This window comes from Pristiophorus japonicus, chromosome 17 (assembly GCF_044704955.1).
Source record: "Pristiophorus japonicus isolate sPriJap1 chromosome 17, sPriJap1.hap1, whole genome shotgun sequence".
NCBI lineage: Eukaryota > Metazoa > Chordata > Chondrichthyes > Pristiophoridae > Pristiophorus > Pristiophorus japonicus.
The window spans coordinates 24105910-24122695 of NC_091993.1; the positions used below are offsets into that span (position 1 = coordinate 24105910).

A 16786-nucleotide genomic window follows, 5' to 3' on the forward strand; every position below is an offset into this window, starting at 1 on the left:
GAGAGGACCACATAGATTAATAAACCGTGCAATCTAGGCCATGACAGCAGCTCTGCTTCTCCATAGAACAAAGCATGATTATTTGACAACATTAATACAAAGACACAGAGAGCCCCATATCATATAATAGAAAACAGATCATTTTTAACAGCAGCTAACTTTATAATAAATGCCAATAGATAAGACATTCAGCCCAAACTTTGTACAACTGTATTTTTTGTTTTACCTTTCCTTTTGGATTATAGAAAAACACATGCAGCAATTTTACATCTATTAATTTCTTTTTCATATTCAAAAATGCCCAGCTTGTTCCTTACCAATCACTCTCTCCACGATCTGGTATTGTTTATTGAGGTCGAAAGCCATTTCCTGCTGACAGTTAAAATACTCAATATCTTCTGGAGATGCTTTGGCCAGCCTGAAATAGAGAGTACAGAATAACAGACAACCTTCAGGTCACTGGTTAAAGGCTATCATCACTGCTTTGATGCAAAGACTTTGATGTTGCCCTTAATGGTTGTCAGTCCATGCTCTTATTTGAGGAGTGGGTCAAATGAATCTGATTCCACCTTCAAACATCAGTGCAGAAACCCCGTGCACAAACATCCCGAGCTCACTTGGCAATGTAAAATTGTCCCCGTTCCCATGTCAGTGTCTGCCTCACTTGCCCTTAAACCAAACAGCGGTCAGAGACAAACCTTTCGGCTGAATGGCTTGTCGTGGAGACCATTAATGGTTGGGAATGTGTAAACATTCAAATGGCCCAGAACTTCACACTGAAAGGACTCTCTTCCACCACCACCACCAGCTACACTTTGTCCTTTAATAATTAAACAGTGAACGACGAGCTGGATCTTCATGGTTGGGTCTTCAACCGAAGAGAAAATGACTGCCAATGAAGCATGAATTCACAAGATCTCAGTAGCAACAGGATTTCAGTAAAAAGCACTATAAGCCCATGGCATTTTGTACCATGTACACTTCAACTCTGAAAAGAAATTTAGTGCAATTCCAGATGATGCCCTTCCAAAGTCTGGCCGCATCTGGAGAATGCCTCTGGTGACGTGGCATCTCACAGTTGCCCTGGAGACATAGCTTAAGGAGACTTTCATCCCATCATAGAAACATAGAAAATAGGTGCAGGAGTAGGCCATTCGGCCCTTCTAGCCTGCACCGCCATTCAATGAGTTCATGGCTGAACATGCAACTTCAGTACCCCTTTCCTGCTTTCTCGCCATACCCCTTGATCCCCCTAGTAGTAAGGACTACATCTAACTCCTTTTTGAATATATTTAGTGAATTGGCCTCAACAACTTTCTGTGGTAGAGAATTCCACAGGTTCACCACTCTCTGGGTGAAGAAGTTTCTCCTCATCTCGGTCCTAAATGACTTACCCCTTATCCTTAGACTGTGACCCCTGGTTCTGGACTTCCTCAACATTGGGAACATTCTTCCTGCATCTAACCTGTCTAAACCTGTCAGAATTTTAAACGTTTCTATGAGATCCCCTCTTATTCTTCTGAACTCCAGTGAATACAAGCCCAGTTGATCCAGTCTTTCTTGATATGTCAGTCCCGCCATCCCGAGCGCATTTAAATCTGGGACCCAAAGGTTACATCAAGCTAAGCCAGCGCAGCATCCAGTCCGAAAATGGCATTTGACTTCAAATGCATGTTGAAGTTATTCTACGTACACTACAGATTGCACTTCCTCATGTGCAGAAGGCATCTTTAAAAGTGCTTTACGTGCGGGGTCTTGACAGGTAGATGCAGAGAGGATGTTTCCCCCCCGTGAGGGAATCTAGAACTAGAGGGCAGTTTCAGAATAAGGGGTCGCCAATGAGGTGTGGGTCAAATTAATTTGATTCTATCTTTAAACAACAGTACAAAAACCCTGTGCACAAGCATCCCAAGCTCACTTGGCAATGCAAAATTGTCCCTGTTCCCATGTCAGTCAGACAGAAATGAGGAGGAATTTCTACTTTCAGAGGGTTGTGAATCTTTGGAATTCTCTACCCAAGGGAACTGTGGAGATTGGGTTTTTGAATATATTTAAAGTGGAGATAGACAGATTTTTGAATGATAAGGGAGTCAAGGCTTACAGGGAGCGGGTAGAGAAGTGGAGCTGAGGCCAGACTCAGATCAGCCATGATCTTATTAAATGGCAGAACAGGCTCGAAGGGCCAAATGGTCGACTCCTGCTCCTATTTCTTATGTTGTTCTTATTAAGTTAGAAAAGACAGTGGACTGGACTGAAGGAACAGAAAGTGCAGTCTGTCTGTATTGATAGGGAAGCTCCGATAATATTTACAATCTATATTAACGACTTGGAAGAAGGGACTGAGTGTAATGTAGCCAAGTTTGCTGACGATACAAAGATGGGAGGAAAAGCAATGTGTGGAGGACACAAAAAATCTGCAAAAGGACATAGACAGGCTAAGTGAGTGGGCAAAAATTTGGCAGATGGAGTATGTCAGGAAGTGTGAGGTCCATGTACTTTGGCAGAAAAAAAATCAAAGAGCAAGTTATTATTTAAATGGAGAAACATTGCAAAGTGCCACAGTACAACGGGACCTGGAGATACTTGTGCATGAAACACAAAAGGATAGTATGCAGGTACAGCAAGTGATCAGGAAGGCCAATGGTGTCTTGGTCTTTATTGCAAAGGGGATGGAGTATAAAAGCTATATAAGGTATTGGCGCGGCCACACCTGGAATACTGCGTGCAGTTTTGGTTTCCATATTTACGAAAGGATATACTTGCTTTGGAGGCAGTTCAGAGAAGGTTCACTAGGTTGATTCCAGAGATGAGGGGATTGACTTATGAGCAAAGATTGAGGAGGTTGGGCCTCTACTCACTGGAATTCAGAAGAATGAGAGATGATCTTATCGAAACGTATAAGATTATGAGGGGGCTTGACAAGGTGGATGCAAAGGGAATGTTTCCACTGATGGGGGAAGACTGGAACTAGAGGGCATGATCTTAGAATAAGGAGCCGCCCATTTAAAACAGAGATGAGGAGAAATTTCTTCTCTCAGAGGGTTGTAAATCTGTGGAATTCGCTGCCTCGGAGAGCTGTGGAAGCCGGGACATTGAATAAATTTAAGACAGAAATAGACAGTTTCTTAAATGATAAGGGGATAAAGGGTTATGGGGAGTGGGCAGGGAAGTGGAGCCGAGACCATGATCAGATCAGCCATGATCTTATTGAATGGCGGAGCAGGCTCGAGGGGCCGTATGGCCAACTCCTGTTCCTATTTCTAATGTTCTTACGATACAACAGTTGTACTGTGGTTAACAGATTCAGTAAGAGAACTAGACATTACCATTGGTTCACTTCTTCCTCCTTTTTGATGAAATTCTCTAATTTCTTCAGTCCTTTCACTTTCTGCTGTCTCAGTGACTCTTCGCTCTCCCAGGTGTTGTGGATGTATGACCAGCCCTTCCACTTGATGAGATAATGCACCTCCTTCTCATCCTTCTCCGGATCGAAGTCCGCCCCCGGATTCCCGTCAGCCTCGACGGCGTAGACCGTGGTTGGGGCTCCGATGGCTGCCAATGGGAAAAGATGATGTGTTAAATTGCTTCCAAATCATCCGCTTCCCGCAAATTGCTCAATTACTAAAGGTGTTACCGGATAAGTGCAGTTCCAACAACACTCAAGAAGCTCAACACCATCCAGGACAAAGCAGCCCGCTTGATTGGCATCCCATCCACCACCTTCAACATTCAGATCCTCCACCACTGGCGCACCGTGGCTGCAGTGTGCACCATCTACAAGATGCACTGCGGCAACTAGCCAAGGCTTCTTCGGCAGCACCTCCCAAACCCGTGACCTCTACCACCTAGAAGGACATGGGAACACCACCACCTCTATGTTCCCCTCCAAGTCGCACACCATCTTGACTTGGAAATATATCGCCGTTCCTTCATCATCGCTGGGTCAAAATCCAGGAACTCGCCCCACAGCATTGTGGGAGAACCTTCACCACACGGATTGCAGGGGTTCAAGAAGGCGGCTCACCACCATCTTCTCAAGGGCAATTAGGGATGGGCAATAAATGCCGGCCTTGCCAGCGACGCTCACATCCCCTAAACGAATAAAAAAAAACAGACCGGGATGGTCCCACTTTCAATCCCATTATGTCGAGTTATTTTATCTGGGCCAGTGGAGACGTTACAATCATCTTTAGTGATGCTCGGCTATGGAGGACGGATCAAAGCTGCTGGCTTCTGTTATCAGACCTGAAAGCAAGCAGGTTTCCAGGAAGATGAGACTCGCCATACCTGACACTAAGCTTTCCAATGCTACTTGTGCCTCAGGGTCCACACCCAGGAGGTGCTGCTCGACATAATGACAGCAAATGCAGCAAGCTCCCACTGACCCCACTATCCTCAGCAATGATTTACCAGCAAAGACAGCCAACATGGTGAGTGTTCAAGAGTCTGCAAAACATTTACTTCTCTCAGGTCGGGGAGACACGATTTTTTTTGGAAAGTGAGAAAGAGCGAGGGATTGCACAAGAAAGGACGAGGGAGAAAAAATATGCGCGAGCGAGAGAGGAGTTAGAGAGAGCAATGGACAGAGAGGGAGCGAGGTAGGGAAGCGGAGCAAGAATTGGGGAGGTGGAGGCAGCGAAAACAGAAGGGGGGTTGAGACAGACGCACGAACGCAGACTGAATTTCCCTCCTGCCCCAGCTTTGGCCCAAGTAATGCTAAATTTGTATAAAAACAGTATATTCTGCCATACACAGCAGGCCAATCAGCATCAGAAAGAGGAAGTTAATGATTTCAGTGGGACACTTTATTGGCAGTGATTTATCACGCAAATCTCTCTTTTAGCTGCTGGTCAGTCTGCTGTTTATTTCCAGATTTCCTGCGTTCACAGTTTTTCGATTTGACTCGTGTTCTGGTGAAACAGGAACTCCCACTTATAGGGCCCAAGTTTCCACATGATTTGCGCCTGATTTTTAGGAGCAACTGGTGGAGAACGGACTATCTTAGAAATCGCAATTCTCCACATTTTTTTTTCTGCAGTACCAGTCAGGTAGAACAGTTCTACTTTGGAACAGAATTTTTTCTTCAAAAGGGAGCGTGTCCGGCCACTGACGCCTGATTTGAAAGTTTCCACAGTGAAAACGTACTCCAAACTAAAGTAGAATGGAGCAAAGTGAAGATTTTTGTAGAACAGAAAAAACCTGTTCTACACATTAAAAAATCAGGCGCAGGTTACAAATTAGGCGTCCAGAACGAGGTGGGGGGAGGGGGAGGGAACTCATTAAATTCTACAATAAATCCTTATTTATACTTCTACAAATATTATACAAATAAATCCAACCTGAATAAACATTTATAAGCAAAGAAAAGATTAAATAAACCATCTTCCTACCTGTGTGAAAGTGCTTCGGGCACGGAGAATGCTGCAGTCAGCCTGAGGCGCCCGTTCTTCCCGCGGTGGGGGGGGGGGGGGGGGGAGGAGGAGGAGGCGCCCGTTCTTCCCGCGGGAGTGGGGGGGGGGGAGGGAGGAGACAGTGAGAAAGCTGCAAGTGCTGATGGCAATGTACTTTTATTAAAAAAATGTTCAAAAATTAAACAGCTACAAAGAACTACAAAAATGGCCGAGTGCCAATGTTTTTTTCACACTGAGCATGCGCGAACGCTCCAACGCACAGCGTTGCCGGCAGGAAAAAACTAATTTAAATAGTACCCGCCCCCTCCCACTTACAAAATCGGCGCGAGTGTAGGCTCCCCCCCCCGGCAGACAAGGAGCTGCAGAATGCTCCAGAATCGCATTTTTTTTTTTAGGCGCCGTTTTAGGCGCGAAAAACGGGCGCCCAGCTCGGAGGGGCGCCCGTTTTTTATCGTGTGGAAACTTGGGCCCTTAGATTCAAAAGATCTCACTTCGATTTTCTAGTTCTATTTCAGAGTTTTTACAAACCGACGCTGACCCGACGGGAAACCTGTCATCCAGGGACAGTTTTGGATCTCCAAGCAGGAGCTTGCCTTCTGCCAGACGGGCGTGATGAACAGGAAGGGATGCGCCACTCTGCACCACATGAAGACTCTGCACTCATCTCACCTCCTTTCTTCCCAGTGCGGGAGTCTACCACTTTCTCGATGGTCTCACTATCGTCATTCTCCTCCAGTGCTGGCTCTCCTGTAACTTCGATGAGATCATCTGAATCAGTCTCAAAATCATCATCTTCTTTATAACTGCAAACACAACGACAGTCCAATTATAAAGCCGTCCTCTCGGACTGCAAACCAATCCTCTCCACACCCAACCAGGGGCTTAATGCACACAGTTCGCAGGATAATCTCCTTCCTCCACCCCCCCATCTCTAATTTTAGGAAATGGAGAGGGGTGAACTGCCAAGTGCAATAGAGCGAGAATTAGAATTACCGCTCGAGCTAGCATGGTGAATGGAATGCTGAGGAATGTGAATGTAGGAACTGAGTAAAATCTCAAAGGAGGTGTCAAAAAATTGTTTGCTCAAAACTCAAGCACTATCAGCCACTTCAGTAAGGTACATTCAAGAGAAAGCCAGGAGTGTCCCCAAAGCTACAGGAAGCACAGAGCAGCTGAGGCTCAGAACCAGTCCCAACACCCTCCAGGGATCAGAGGGAAATAGCTTTGAATTATTGCTCACCATGCACGAGCTTTGTAAATATTTTGAAAATTCTTCCCATTCATTTTCTTCTCAAGCTTTCTCCCTCAAAAGGTGGTAACTCACAATGGATGCAGCCCCACTAGGAGTGGGCTTTTAGTACCTTGGCCAACTAGCCAACTTTTGGAGATTGTTATCTATTCCACAATTGGAAGGTGGTGGTCAGGGAGGTCATAGCTTCCAACTTCAACCCTGATCTCCAAAGAGAAAAAACTGCAGGCGTTAAATGGCTCAGATAAGGTATATCCATAAAAACATAGAAAATAGGTGCAGGAGTAGGCCATTTGGCCCTTCGAGCCTGCACCACCATTCAATAAGATCATGGCTGATCATTCCCTCAGTACCCCTTTCCTGCTTTCTCTCCACACCCCTTGATCCCCTTAGCCGTAAGGGCCATATCTAACTCCCTCTTGAATATATCCTATTAACTGGCATCAACAACTCTCTGCGGCCAGGAATTCCACAGGTTAACAACTCTGAGTGAAGAAGTTTCTCCTCATCTCAGTCCTAAATGGCCTACTTCTTATCCTAAGATTGTGTCCCCTGGTTCTGGACTTCCCCAACATCGGGAACAATCTACCCGTATCTAACCTGTCCTGTCCCGTCAGAATCTTGTATGTTTCTATGAGACCCCCTCTCATCCTTCTAAACTCCAATGTATAAAGGCCCAGTTGATCCAGTCTCTCCTCATATGTCAATCCAGCTATCCCAGGAATCAGTCTGGTGAACCTTCGCTGCATTCCCTCAATAGCAAGAACGCCATTCCTCAGATTAGGAGACCAAAACTGAACACAATATTCCAGCTGAGGCCTCACCAAGGCCCTGTACAACTGCAGTAAGACCTCCCTGCTCCTATTCTTAAATCCCCTAGCTATGAAGGCCAACATACCATTTGTCTTCTTTACCACCTGCTGTACCTGTATGCCAACTTTCAATGACTGATGAACCATGACACCCAGGTCTCATTGCACCTCCCCTTTTCCTAAGCTGCCACCATTCAGATAATATTCTGTCTTCGTGTTTTTGCCCCCAAAGTGGATAACCTCACATTTGTCTACATTATACTGCATCTGCCATGCATTTGCCCACTCACCTAACCTGTCCAAGTCACCCTGCAGCCTCTTAGCGTCCCCCTCACAGCTCACACTGCCACCCAGTTTAGTGTCATCTGCAAACTTGGAGATATTACACTCAATTCCTTCATCTAAATCATTGATATATATGGTAAAGAGCTGGGGTCCCAGCACTGAGCCCTGCGGCACTCCACTAGTCACTGCCTGCCATTCTGAAAAGGGCCCGTTTATCCTGACTCTATGCTTCCTGTCTGCCAACCAGTTCTCTATCCATGTCAGTATATTACCCCCATACCATGTGCTTTGATTTTGCACACCAATCTCTTGTGTGGGACCTTGTCAAAAGCCTTTTGAAAGTCCAAATACACCACATCCACTGGTTCTCCCTTGTCCACTCTACTGGTTATATCCTCAAAACATTCCGGAAGATTTGTCAAGCATGATTTCCTCTTCATAAATCCATGCTGACTTGGACTGATCCTGTCATTGCTTTCCAAAAACGCTGCTATTTCATCCTTAATAACTGATTCCAACATTTTCCCCACCACTGATGTCAGGCTAACCGGTATATAATTAACCGGTCTATAATTACCCGCTTTCTCTCTCTGTCCCTCCCTTTTTAAAACGTGGTGTTACATTAGCTACCCTCCAGTCCATAGGAATAGATCCAGAGTCGATAGACTGTTGGAAAATGATCACCAATGCATCCACTATTTCTCGGGCCACTTCCTTAAGTACTCTGGGATGCAGACTATCAGGCCCCAGGGATCAATCCCATCAATTTCCCCAATACAATTTCCCGCCTAATAAGGATATCCTTCAGTTCCTCCTTCTCACTAGACCCTCGGTCCCCTAGTATTTTCGGAAGGTTATTTGTGTCTTCCTTTGTGAAGACAGAACCGAAGTATTGGTTCAATTGGTCTGTCATTTCTTTGTTCCCCATTATAAATTCACCTGAATCTGACTACGTTTGTCTTCACTAATCTCTTTCTCTTCACATATCTATAGAAGCTTTTGCAGTCAGTTTTTATGTTCCCAGCAAGGTTTTTCTCATACTCTATTTTCCCCCTCCTAATTAACCCTTTGTCCTCCTCTGCTGAATTCTAAATTTCTCCCAGTCCTCAGGTTTGCTGCTTTTTCTGGCCAATTTATATGCCTCTTCCTTGGATTTAACACTATCCCTAATTTCCCTTGTTAGCCACGGTTGAGACACCTTCCCAGCTTTATTTTTACTCCAGACAGGGATGTACAATTGCTGAAGTTCATCCATGTGATCCTTTAAATGTTTGCCATTGCCTATCCACCGTCAACCCTTTAAGTATCATTTGCCAATCTATTCTAGCCCATTCACGTCTCAAATCATTGAAGTTACCTTTCCTTAAGTTCAGGGCCCTAGTTTCTGAATTAACTGTGTCACTCTCCATCCTAATAAAGAATTCTACCATGTTATGGTTACTCTTCCCCAAGGGGCCTCGCACAACAAGATTTCTAATTAGTCCTTTCTCATTACACATCACCCAGTCTAGGATGGCCAGCTCCCTGGTTGGTTCCTCGACATATTGGTCTGGAAAACCATCCCTAATACACTCCAGGAAATCCTCCTCCACCGCATTGCTACCAGTTTGGTTAGCCGAATCAATATGTAGATTAAAGTCACCCATGATAACTGCTGTACCTTTATTGCATGCATCCCTAATTTCTTGTTTGATGCTAACCCCAACCTCACGACTACTGTTTGGTGGTCTGCACACAACTCCCACTAGCGTTTTCTGTCCCTTGGTATTCCGTAGCTCCACCCATACAGATTCCACATATCCAAGCTAATGTCTTTTCTTACTATTGCATTAATTTCCTCTTTAACCAGCAATGCCACCCCACCTCCTTTTCTTTTCTGTCTATCCTTCCTAAATGCTGAATACCCCTGGATGTTGAGTTCCCAGCCTTGGTCACCCTGGAGCCATGTCTCCGTGATGCCAATTACATCATACCAGTTAACGGCTATCTGCGCAGTTAATTCGTCCACCTTATTCCGAATACTCCTCACATTGAGGCACAGAGCCTTCAGGCTCGTCTTTTTAACACACTTTGCCCCTTTAGAATTTTGCTGTAATGTGGCCCTTTTTGCTTTCGGTTTCTCTGCCCTCCACTTTTACTTTTCTTCTTTCTATCTTTTGCTTCTGCCCCCATTCTACTTCCCTCTGTCTCCCATCCTCCTGCCACATTAGTTTAACCCCTCCCCAACAGCACTAGCAAACACTCCCCCCTAGAACATTGGTTCTGGTCCTGCCCAGGTGCAGACCGTCCGGTTTGTATTGGTCCCACCTCCCCCAGAACCGGTTCCAATGTCCCAGGAATTTGAATCCCTGCCTGCTGCACCACTCCTCAAGCCACGTATTCATCTGAACTATCCTGCAATTCCTACTCTGAATATTAGATGTGATAAGTTGCTATATAAATGCTTTCTAAAATTTAAAATAGGTTAGGATAATAGGACTAGATGTTTAATTATAAATTGTTGACAACAAAAGGGACGTGAGCACATAAATCTAGGCTGACACTCCAGTGCAGTGCTGAGGGAGTACTGCACTGTCGGAGGTGCCTTCTTTTGGATGAGATGTTAAACCCAGGTTGCTCAATCAGGTGGATGTAAAAGATCCCACGGTACTTTTTGAAGAGCAGGGGAGTTATCCCCGCTGCCCTGGCCAATATTTATCACTCAATCAATCACACTGCTGTTTGTGGGAGCTTGCTTTGTGCAAATTGGCTGCCACATTTCCTACATTACAACAGTGGTTACACTTCAAAAGTACGTCATTGGCTGTGAAGAGCTTGGGAATGTCCGGTGGTCGTGAAAGGCGCTATAGAAATGCAAGTCGGCCTTTTTTTTATTCAAACCCAAATAATCCAGTGTCATTTCAAGGCTACAGACTTTAGGTGAGTTCAAAGCATGATTGACTGAGACAGTTACAAATATGAGAGAGATGGTGTCATGGGGTAAACCTTTCTAGTGTTACCACCACAGACGGATCAGAAAATTCATCCCCTATCCTCAAAATCGGATTTCGCATCACTCACCCAGATAAGATGACAAACTCAGCTAGCAGTGAGATTTTCATTGGTGAATGGAAGGACCTTCAGACAAAATCAGACTTCACTAACCTCACATTTTTGGTCACACACGTGCGCGTTTGTCGCTTGGGAGTGTCGTCATCATCATCATCGTCAGAAGAAGAATCCCTCCTCCTCCTTTTCTGTCCCCTCCGGGTGTTCTGCTTTTTACCTCGAGTCCTGGCGGGTAGTCTAGAAAAATTACAATCAGTTGATCAATAAGAGATTCCTAAGCAGGGAGCATTGCCGGCACAGGTGTGAGGCTCCTGGGTCAATCGTGTCCATCTTCACACCCAGGTTGGTCTGAAGGTCCAGGGCCAGTTAAAACAAACTTTTTGGAGCCCCAATGGACCCCTGCCTCTTTGATGGTGCCATTGGAGGGTCTCTGTTGGGGAAGGAACCGTGATTTTTTTTTTGAGAAAGAGAGGGAGGGAGAGAGAGAGAGAGAGAGAGCGCGAGAGAGAGAGATAGAGAGAAAGAGAGAGGGGGAGAGAGGGAGAGAGAGAGAGAGAGAGAGGGGGCCCAATTTTGGCCATGACTTGCTTTAATTTTTTTTGGAGTAAGTTGGATTTTCTGGCGTAAGTTAAAAAACGCCATTTTCCCCAATAAACTTGCTCCAGAGTAACTCAGTTAGGTTCGATTTTTTTTTAGTTAAGTTTTTTTTCCCAAAAGTGGGCGTTCCCAGACACTTTTGCCAGTTTTGACCATTTATGCCATTTTGAGCAGCTAAACCGTACTCCAAATTGACTTAGGTCAGCGTATGTGGCCAGCTCTGAAAAACATTGCGGGCAGTTAAGAAATCGGAGCAGGTAAAGTAAGTAAGGACCTGCACCCAAGCACCAAACATTGCAAATAAAAGTTTAAATAACTCATTAAAAATAAAGAACTCAGGTAAACAACTGAATAACAAATAAAAGAATTGTAGTAAATCCTACCTTGACTTGAACTCGGCCGGGGAAGGCAGCGGGCCGGCCTGGACGGGAGGCCATTCGGACTGGGAAAGGAGCGGCCGGCAAAGACGCATCGGGAGGCTGAAGGAAGGGAGGGGGAGGAGAGTCTGGGCTGGGCTGGCACCGGTAAGTCCTTCGGCCAGGGCTGGGGGAGGGGCTGCGGAGTGCGAAGCAGAGCAACCGAACGTGGCATCAGTGGTGGTGGTGGTGGGGGGGGGGGGGAGAGGCGGGGGAAAGAGAGCTACTGGCTTGCTTTCATATCACCAGGGGAGTGGGGCGCAAATGCAGCATCTTAATTTGCATACAAACAGCAACACAGGCAGGACACTGCTGCAAGTTTCGGCACTACTGCGCATGCCGAACACCAGACCCGACGCCACTGCGCATGCACGACGCTGCCGGCACTGATTCCGGCACATGGCTGTAGCTCCGCCCCCTCCCCCCCACTATTTAATCTGCGCTGCACCAGGGCACTCCAGACTCTTCAGGACGGCCAGGATGGGGCCATTTTTTCCCGGCACCGTTCCATTGCACAAAAACGGCGTATAAAGGGTAAGTATGCCAAAAAAAACGGGTTGGCCAAAATTGGGCCCCTCGATAGAACCGTTTGATAAGTGCCACATAATAGACTTGTTCGCAAAATTAACGCCCACGGGATTAAAGGGGCAATGGTTGCATGGACACATAATTGGCTATGGGACAGAGAGCAGCAGTTCAGATTGGAGGGAAGTTGGCAGTGGTGTTGCCCAGGGTTCAGTGTTGGGACCACTACTCGTTTTGATATATATTGATGACCTGGACTTGGGTATACAGGGCATAATTTCAAAGTTTGCAGATGACACGAAACGTGAAAATGTCGGAAACAGCGAGGAGGATAGTAACAGATCCAGGAGGGCGTAGACAGACTGGCGAAATGGGCAGACACATGGCCGATTAATCGCACAATTATTTGAGGTGGTTACATTTCTGTTCAGAGCACATCAAGTTTGCACGGTCGCAATTTAAAAAATAAATCTAAAATCTGATGAGAGGAAGCCATTCGAGTTTAAGCCACGAATGTTTTTTTTTAAGAAGAAGTGGTTAGAAGCTGTGCATTGAACTTCAGCTGTGCTGCAGAAACTCTCAAAAAGAAACACCTCACCTTTTGGTAACTGCTCGACGTGCTCGGACTTTTTGTTCAGGCTCACTTTCAGCGCTGCTCGCTGCCTCTTCCTCCTCCTCCTCCTCCTCCTCCTCCTCCTCATCTTCCTCCTCCTCCTCCTCCTCCTCGCCTTCTTCCTCATCATCCTCCTCCTCTTGCTCTTCATTCTCAGATTCTGCATTTTTCCAACTGACATACAAGTGGAATCAAGACATTTAATTTGACCCGAGAATTCGACACAATGGTGAAAACATGCCAGGGCATCGGTCAAAATTGAAATGATCACAGTCTCTCGGAGGGGAATAAGGTGTGGACAGGCCGCACGCCGTTCACAATTAGTGCGGCTGCAAGCTGACGGAACGGCCTCATTGCTGCATTCAAGATATACATAATTACAATGATCGCTTTCACTGCGAGCACAGCAACAGGAAAAGCAACGAAGGGAACAGTGTAATGTATGCAATCTGCGAGTATGCTCACAGGTTGGTCGAGCTGTTGAGTTGGGAGTGACTTAGCCAGTCACGTGATGTTCACAAGACTCAATAAAACCCCAGCCAGTTTGGTTCGATGGAACCATGATGAGGCAGGTGGTTGTGAGCCTAGTGGATGAACTGGTAATGTGCAGTGTGATTGTTAAACCTTAGCTAATAAACCAACTAGTTCTTAATAGCAATTCTTAAGCAAAGAACCCATGAAGCATATACATTGCAGAACAGGAATAGGAGAGACAATGCTGGAAATACACAGCAGGTCATTCAGCATCTGAGAGAGATGCTTCCATTTTTTCCTCCTTTCGTATAGAAACATAGAAAATAGGTGCAGGAGTAGGCCATTCAGCCCTTCTAGCCTGCACCGCCATTCAATGAGTTCATGGCTGAACATGCAAATTCAGTACCCACTTCCTGCTTTCTCGCCATACCCCTTGATCCCCCGAGTAGTAAGGACTTCATCTAACTCCCTTTTGAATATATTTAGTGAATTGGCCTCAACTACTTTCTGTGGTAGAGAATTCCACAGGTTCACCACTCTCTGGGTGAAGAAGTTTCTCCTCATCTCGGTCCTAAATGGCTTATCCCTTATCCTTAGACTGTGACCCCTGGTTCTGGACTTCCCCAACATTGGGAACATTCTTCCTGCATCTAACCTGTCTAAACCCGTCAGAATTTTAAACGTTTCTATGAGGTCCCCTCTCATTCTTGTGAACTCCAGTGAATACAAGCCCAGTTGATCCAGTCTTTCTTGATAGGTCAGTCCCACCATCCCGGGAATCAGTCTGGTAAATCTTCGCTGCACTCCCTCAATAGCAAGAATGTCCTTCCTCAAGTTAGGAGACCAAAACTGAACACAATACTCCAGGTGTGGCCTCACCAAGGCCCTGTACAACTGTAGCAACACCTCCCTGCCCCTGTACTCAAATCCCCTCGGTATGAAGGCCAACATGCCATTTGTATGTTGATGACTTTGCTGTGTATTGCTGGAATGTTCGGTCTATATTCGAAATTTCCAGCAGTCTGTAAGAAGCAGTCTGCAAAGTCTTCACTAATGGGCCTCCTGTGGCATTACTCGCAGCGGGTCAGAAGGCACAATCGAGCTTTGCGCAAAATAGAGAGAGAGGCAGTGACGAACTGGACAACGTTTCGGCATTTAAAAAAAAAAATTGGCTCTTGGTAAATCTGAACCAATATCAATTTTCTTTTGTCCTCCTAATGTTTTGAAACACCTGACGCAACATGTTTAACTAAGAAAAGGGGTTTTAAAGCTTGCTTTTTCAAAATGTTACCTTTTAGTTTTTTTTAAATGTAATCTAGTCTCAAAGCGCTTTACAGCCAATGAAGTACTTTTGAAATATAGTCACTACATAGGAAAAAGGAAGGAATAGGTCGACCACAGAGGTCGAGGGAGGTGATAGGGCTGTAAAGCGCTTTGAAACGTCCAGTGATCGTGAAAGGCGCTACATAAATCCAAGTCTTTCTTTCGAACAGACCCAATTTTTAATTGCCGCCGGTGCCTTCAGCTGCCGAGGCCCCAAGCTGCCAAGGCCTAAGCCCTTCCACCTCTCCACTTCTCTTTCCTCCTTTAAGATGCTCCTAAAAACCTACCTCTTCAATCAAACTTTTGGTCATCTGCCTTAACATCTTATATAGTTCGGTGTCAATTTTTAAAATGTATTTATAATGATCCTGTAAAGTGCTTTGGGACATTTTAATACTTTAAAAGTGTTATAGAAATCTAAGTTGTTGTTGCCTGAAATCACATCGCTGATATCCGAGCTAATATGACTTTATTATAGAGTTTTCAGTGCCAGCCAAAGAAAAAAAAAGAGGCATGGCATACTGGAGGCCCTTCTGCATTGTGCCAAGGACCGTTGACACACAGGTTTGTGCCCAGGATTTGCCAAGCTTAGCTCCCAGTATTAGGTGCGGTACCCGAAGGGTGGTGATAGCCATCCCAGATCCTGCTCGCGGGCATCTCCTCGTGCCTGATTCCTGAACAGCAGCTGGGAGCACATCACCTAACATCTGCTGAGGGCTGACACTTCACACTGCATCGAACCTCTGGCAACCCTGATCTTGGGAGTGGATGGCACAATATACAGGGACCTTGCTCTTCATCCAACCCATGCGGACCCTGGCTGCCTTAAATAGAAAGTGCCCCTTTTCCCCAGCACCAACAGTCCTCACCTTGAGAAGCACAAAACCAGCACATGACATGTGCACTGAATGAGATCACATACAATCTGCACAAACACACCAGCACGCACATTTCCGGAAGACTCACTTTGTGGCTTTCCTTCTCCCTCGTCGCCTTGGAGTCTCATTCTCAGAATTTTCGCTGCTCTCCTGTTTTTTTTTTAAAAAAAGAATAGTTTTACATGAGTGGCTCAGCCTGTTCTTCCTCTACCCATATACACAATCTCCCAGCACCTGACCCTGACCAACCCCATCGCAAATGTCAAACTCCACTCTCCAATTAAACAGATAACCTTTTGTCCCCATCGGACCTTCTTGTAGGGGTGGTAGCACTTGCAATACACTGGTCCCTCCCCTCTCCAATCACCTCCACCCAAGCTAGGTACACGGTCAAACTCGCCCATGAAAATCACGTACCTGTTGAGAACTACTGGCTCTTGCTTACTCTGGTCTCATTCTCTTTCCCCTCTCATCCCCCATGGATTCCCCCCCCACCCCCACCTCACCAAGTTTCTACACACTGCGAGCCACTTTGTTGACATCATCAATGAGCAGTTTCATTCCAGCAGCTTGGCCATTTCCTGATTGACACTGATTTACAGGATTCAGCCACGAGTTGGTGGGACATTGTGTGAGGGGAAGACCAAGGGGGCTTAAACACAGGAAAATCAAATCATGAGGGAGGGGAAAAGTTATAAGGACTTCTTCAGTCTACCCACCACTGGGAGAGTATATTAGAAGTACTCTCACTCCCCACTAATCATGTCGCCCTTTGAACAATTGCTGTACAGGTATTGTACAAATGGTCACGTTAAAATTTAGTGACTGAAGTTTTCACGGATAATTTTGCAGAATGCCACATTCTGATTCAGAAAACGTCCATCCTCCATAGCCTGTAAAACATCTTACAATCCAGCTCAGTTTTAAGACTGTCTGTTTACTTCCAACTAGTCGCTAATTTTTTTTTAAACTTTACCAACAAGCAACTCCCCGCGAGTGCAAACTCTTCCAGCCACTGATTCAGGCAGATCAGGTGAGCATGACATGGGATGAGCCCTCAGAAAATTAATTAAGAATTCAACCCACTACTTTGCAGAAGGGCAGATGCAGACCTGCGCAGAACAGTAAGCTAGGTAACAGTGACTGCACTTCAAA

General features: G+C 45.7%; 1 protein-coding gene across 5 annotated transcripts in view; it reads right to left on the minus strand.

Moving 5' to 3' along the window:
• The window catches only part of chd2 (chromodomain helicase DNA binding protein 2), a 109836-nt gene that overhangs the window by 57618 nt on the left and 35432 nt on the right, over positions 1 to 16786 (minus strand). For all 5 annotated transcript variants that reach the window (XM_070858485.1, XM_070858484.1, XM_070858487.1 and 2 more), the window contains 6 exons: positions 15720 to 15781; positions 12942 to 13130; positions 10902 to 11042; positions 6081 to 6214; positions 3327 to 3552; positions 318 to 418 (listed from right to left, as the gene is read on the minus strand). In XM_070858485.1, coding sequence (XP_070714586.1) covers positions 318 to 418; positions 3327 to 3552; positions 6081 to 6214; positions 10902 to 11042; positions 12942 to 13130; positions 15720 to 15781 — 853 coding nt within the window. The remainder of the gene's footprint in view (positions 1 to 317; positions 419 to 3326; positions 3553 to 6080; positions 6215 to 10901; positions 11043 to 12941; positions 13131 to 15719; positions 15782 to 16786) is intronic.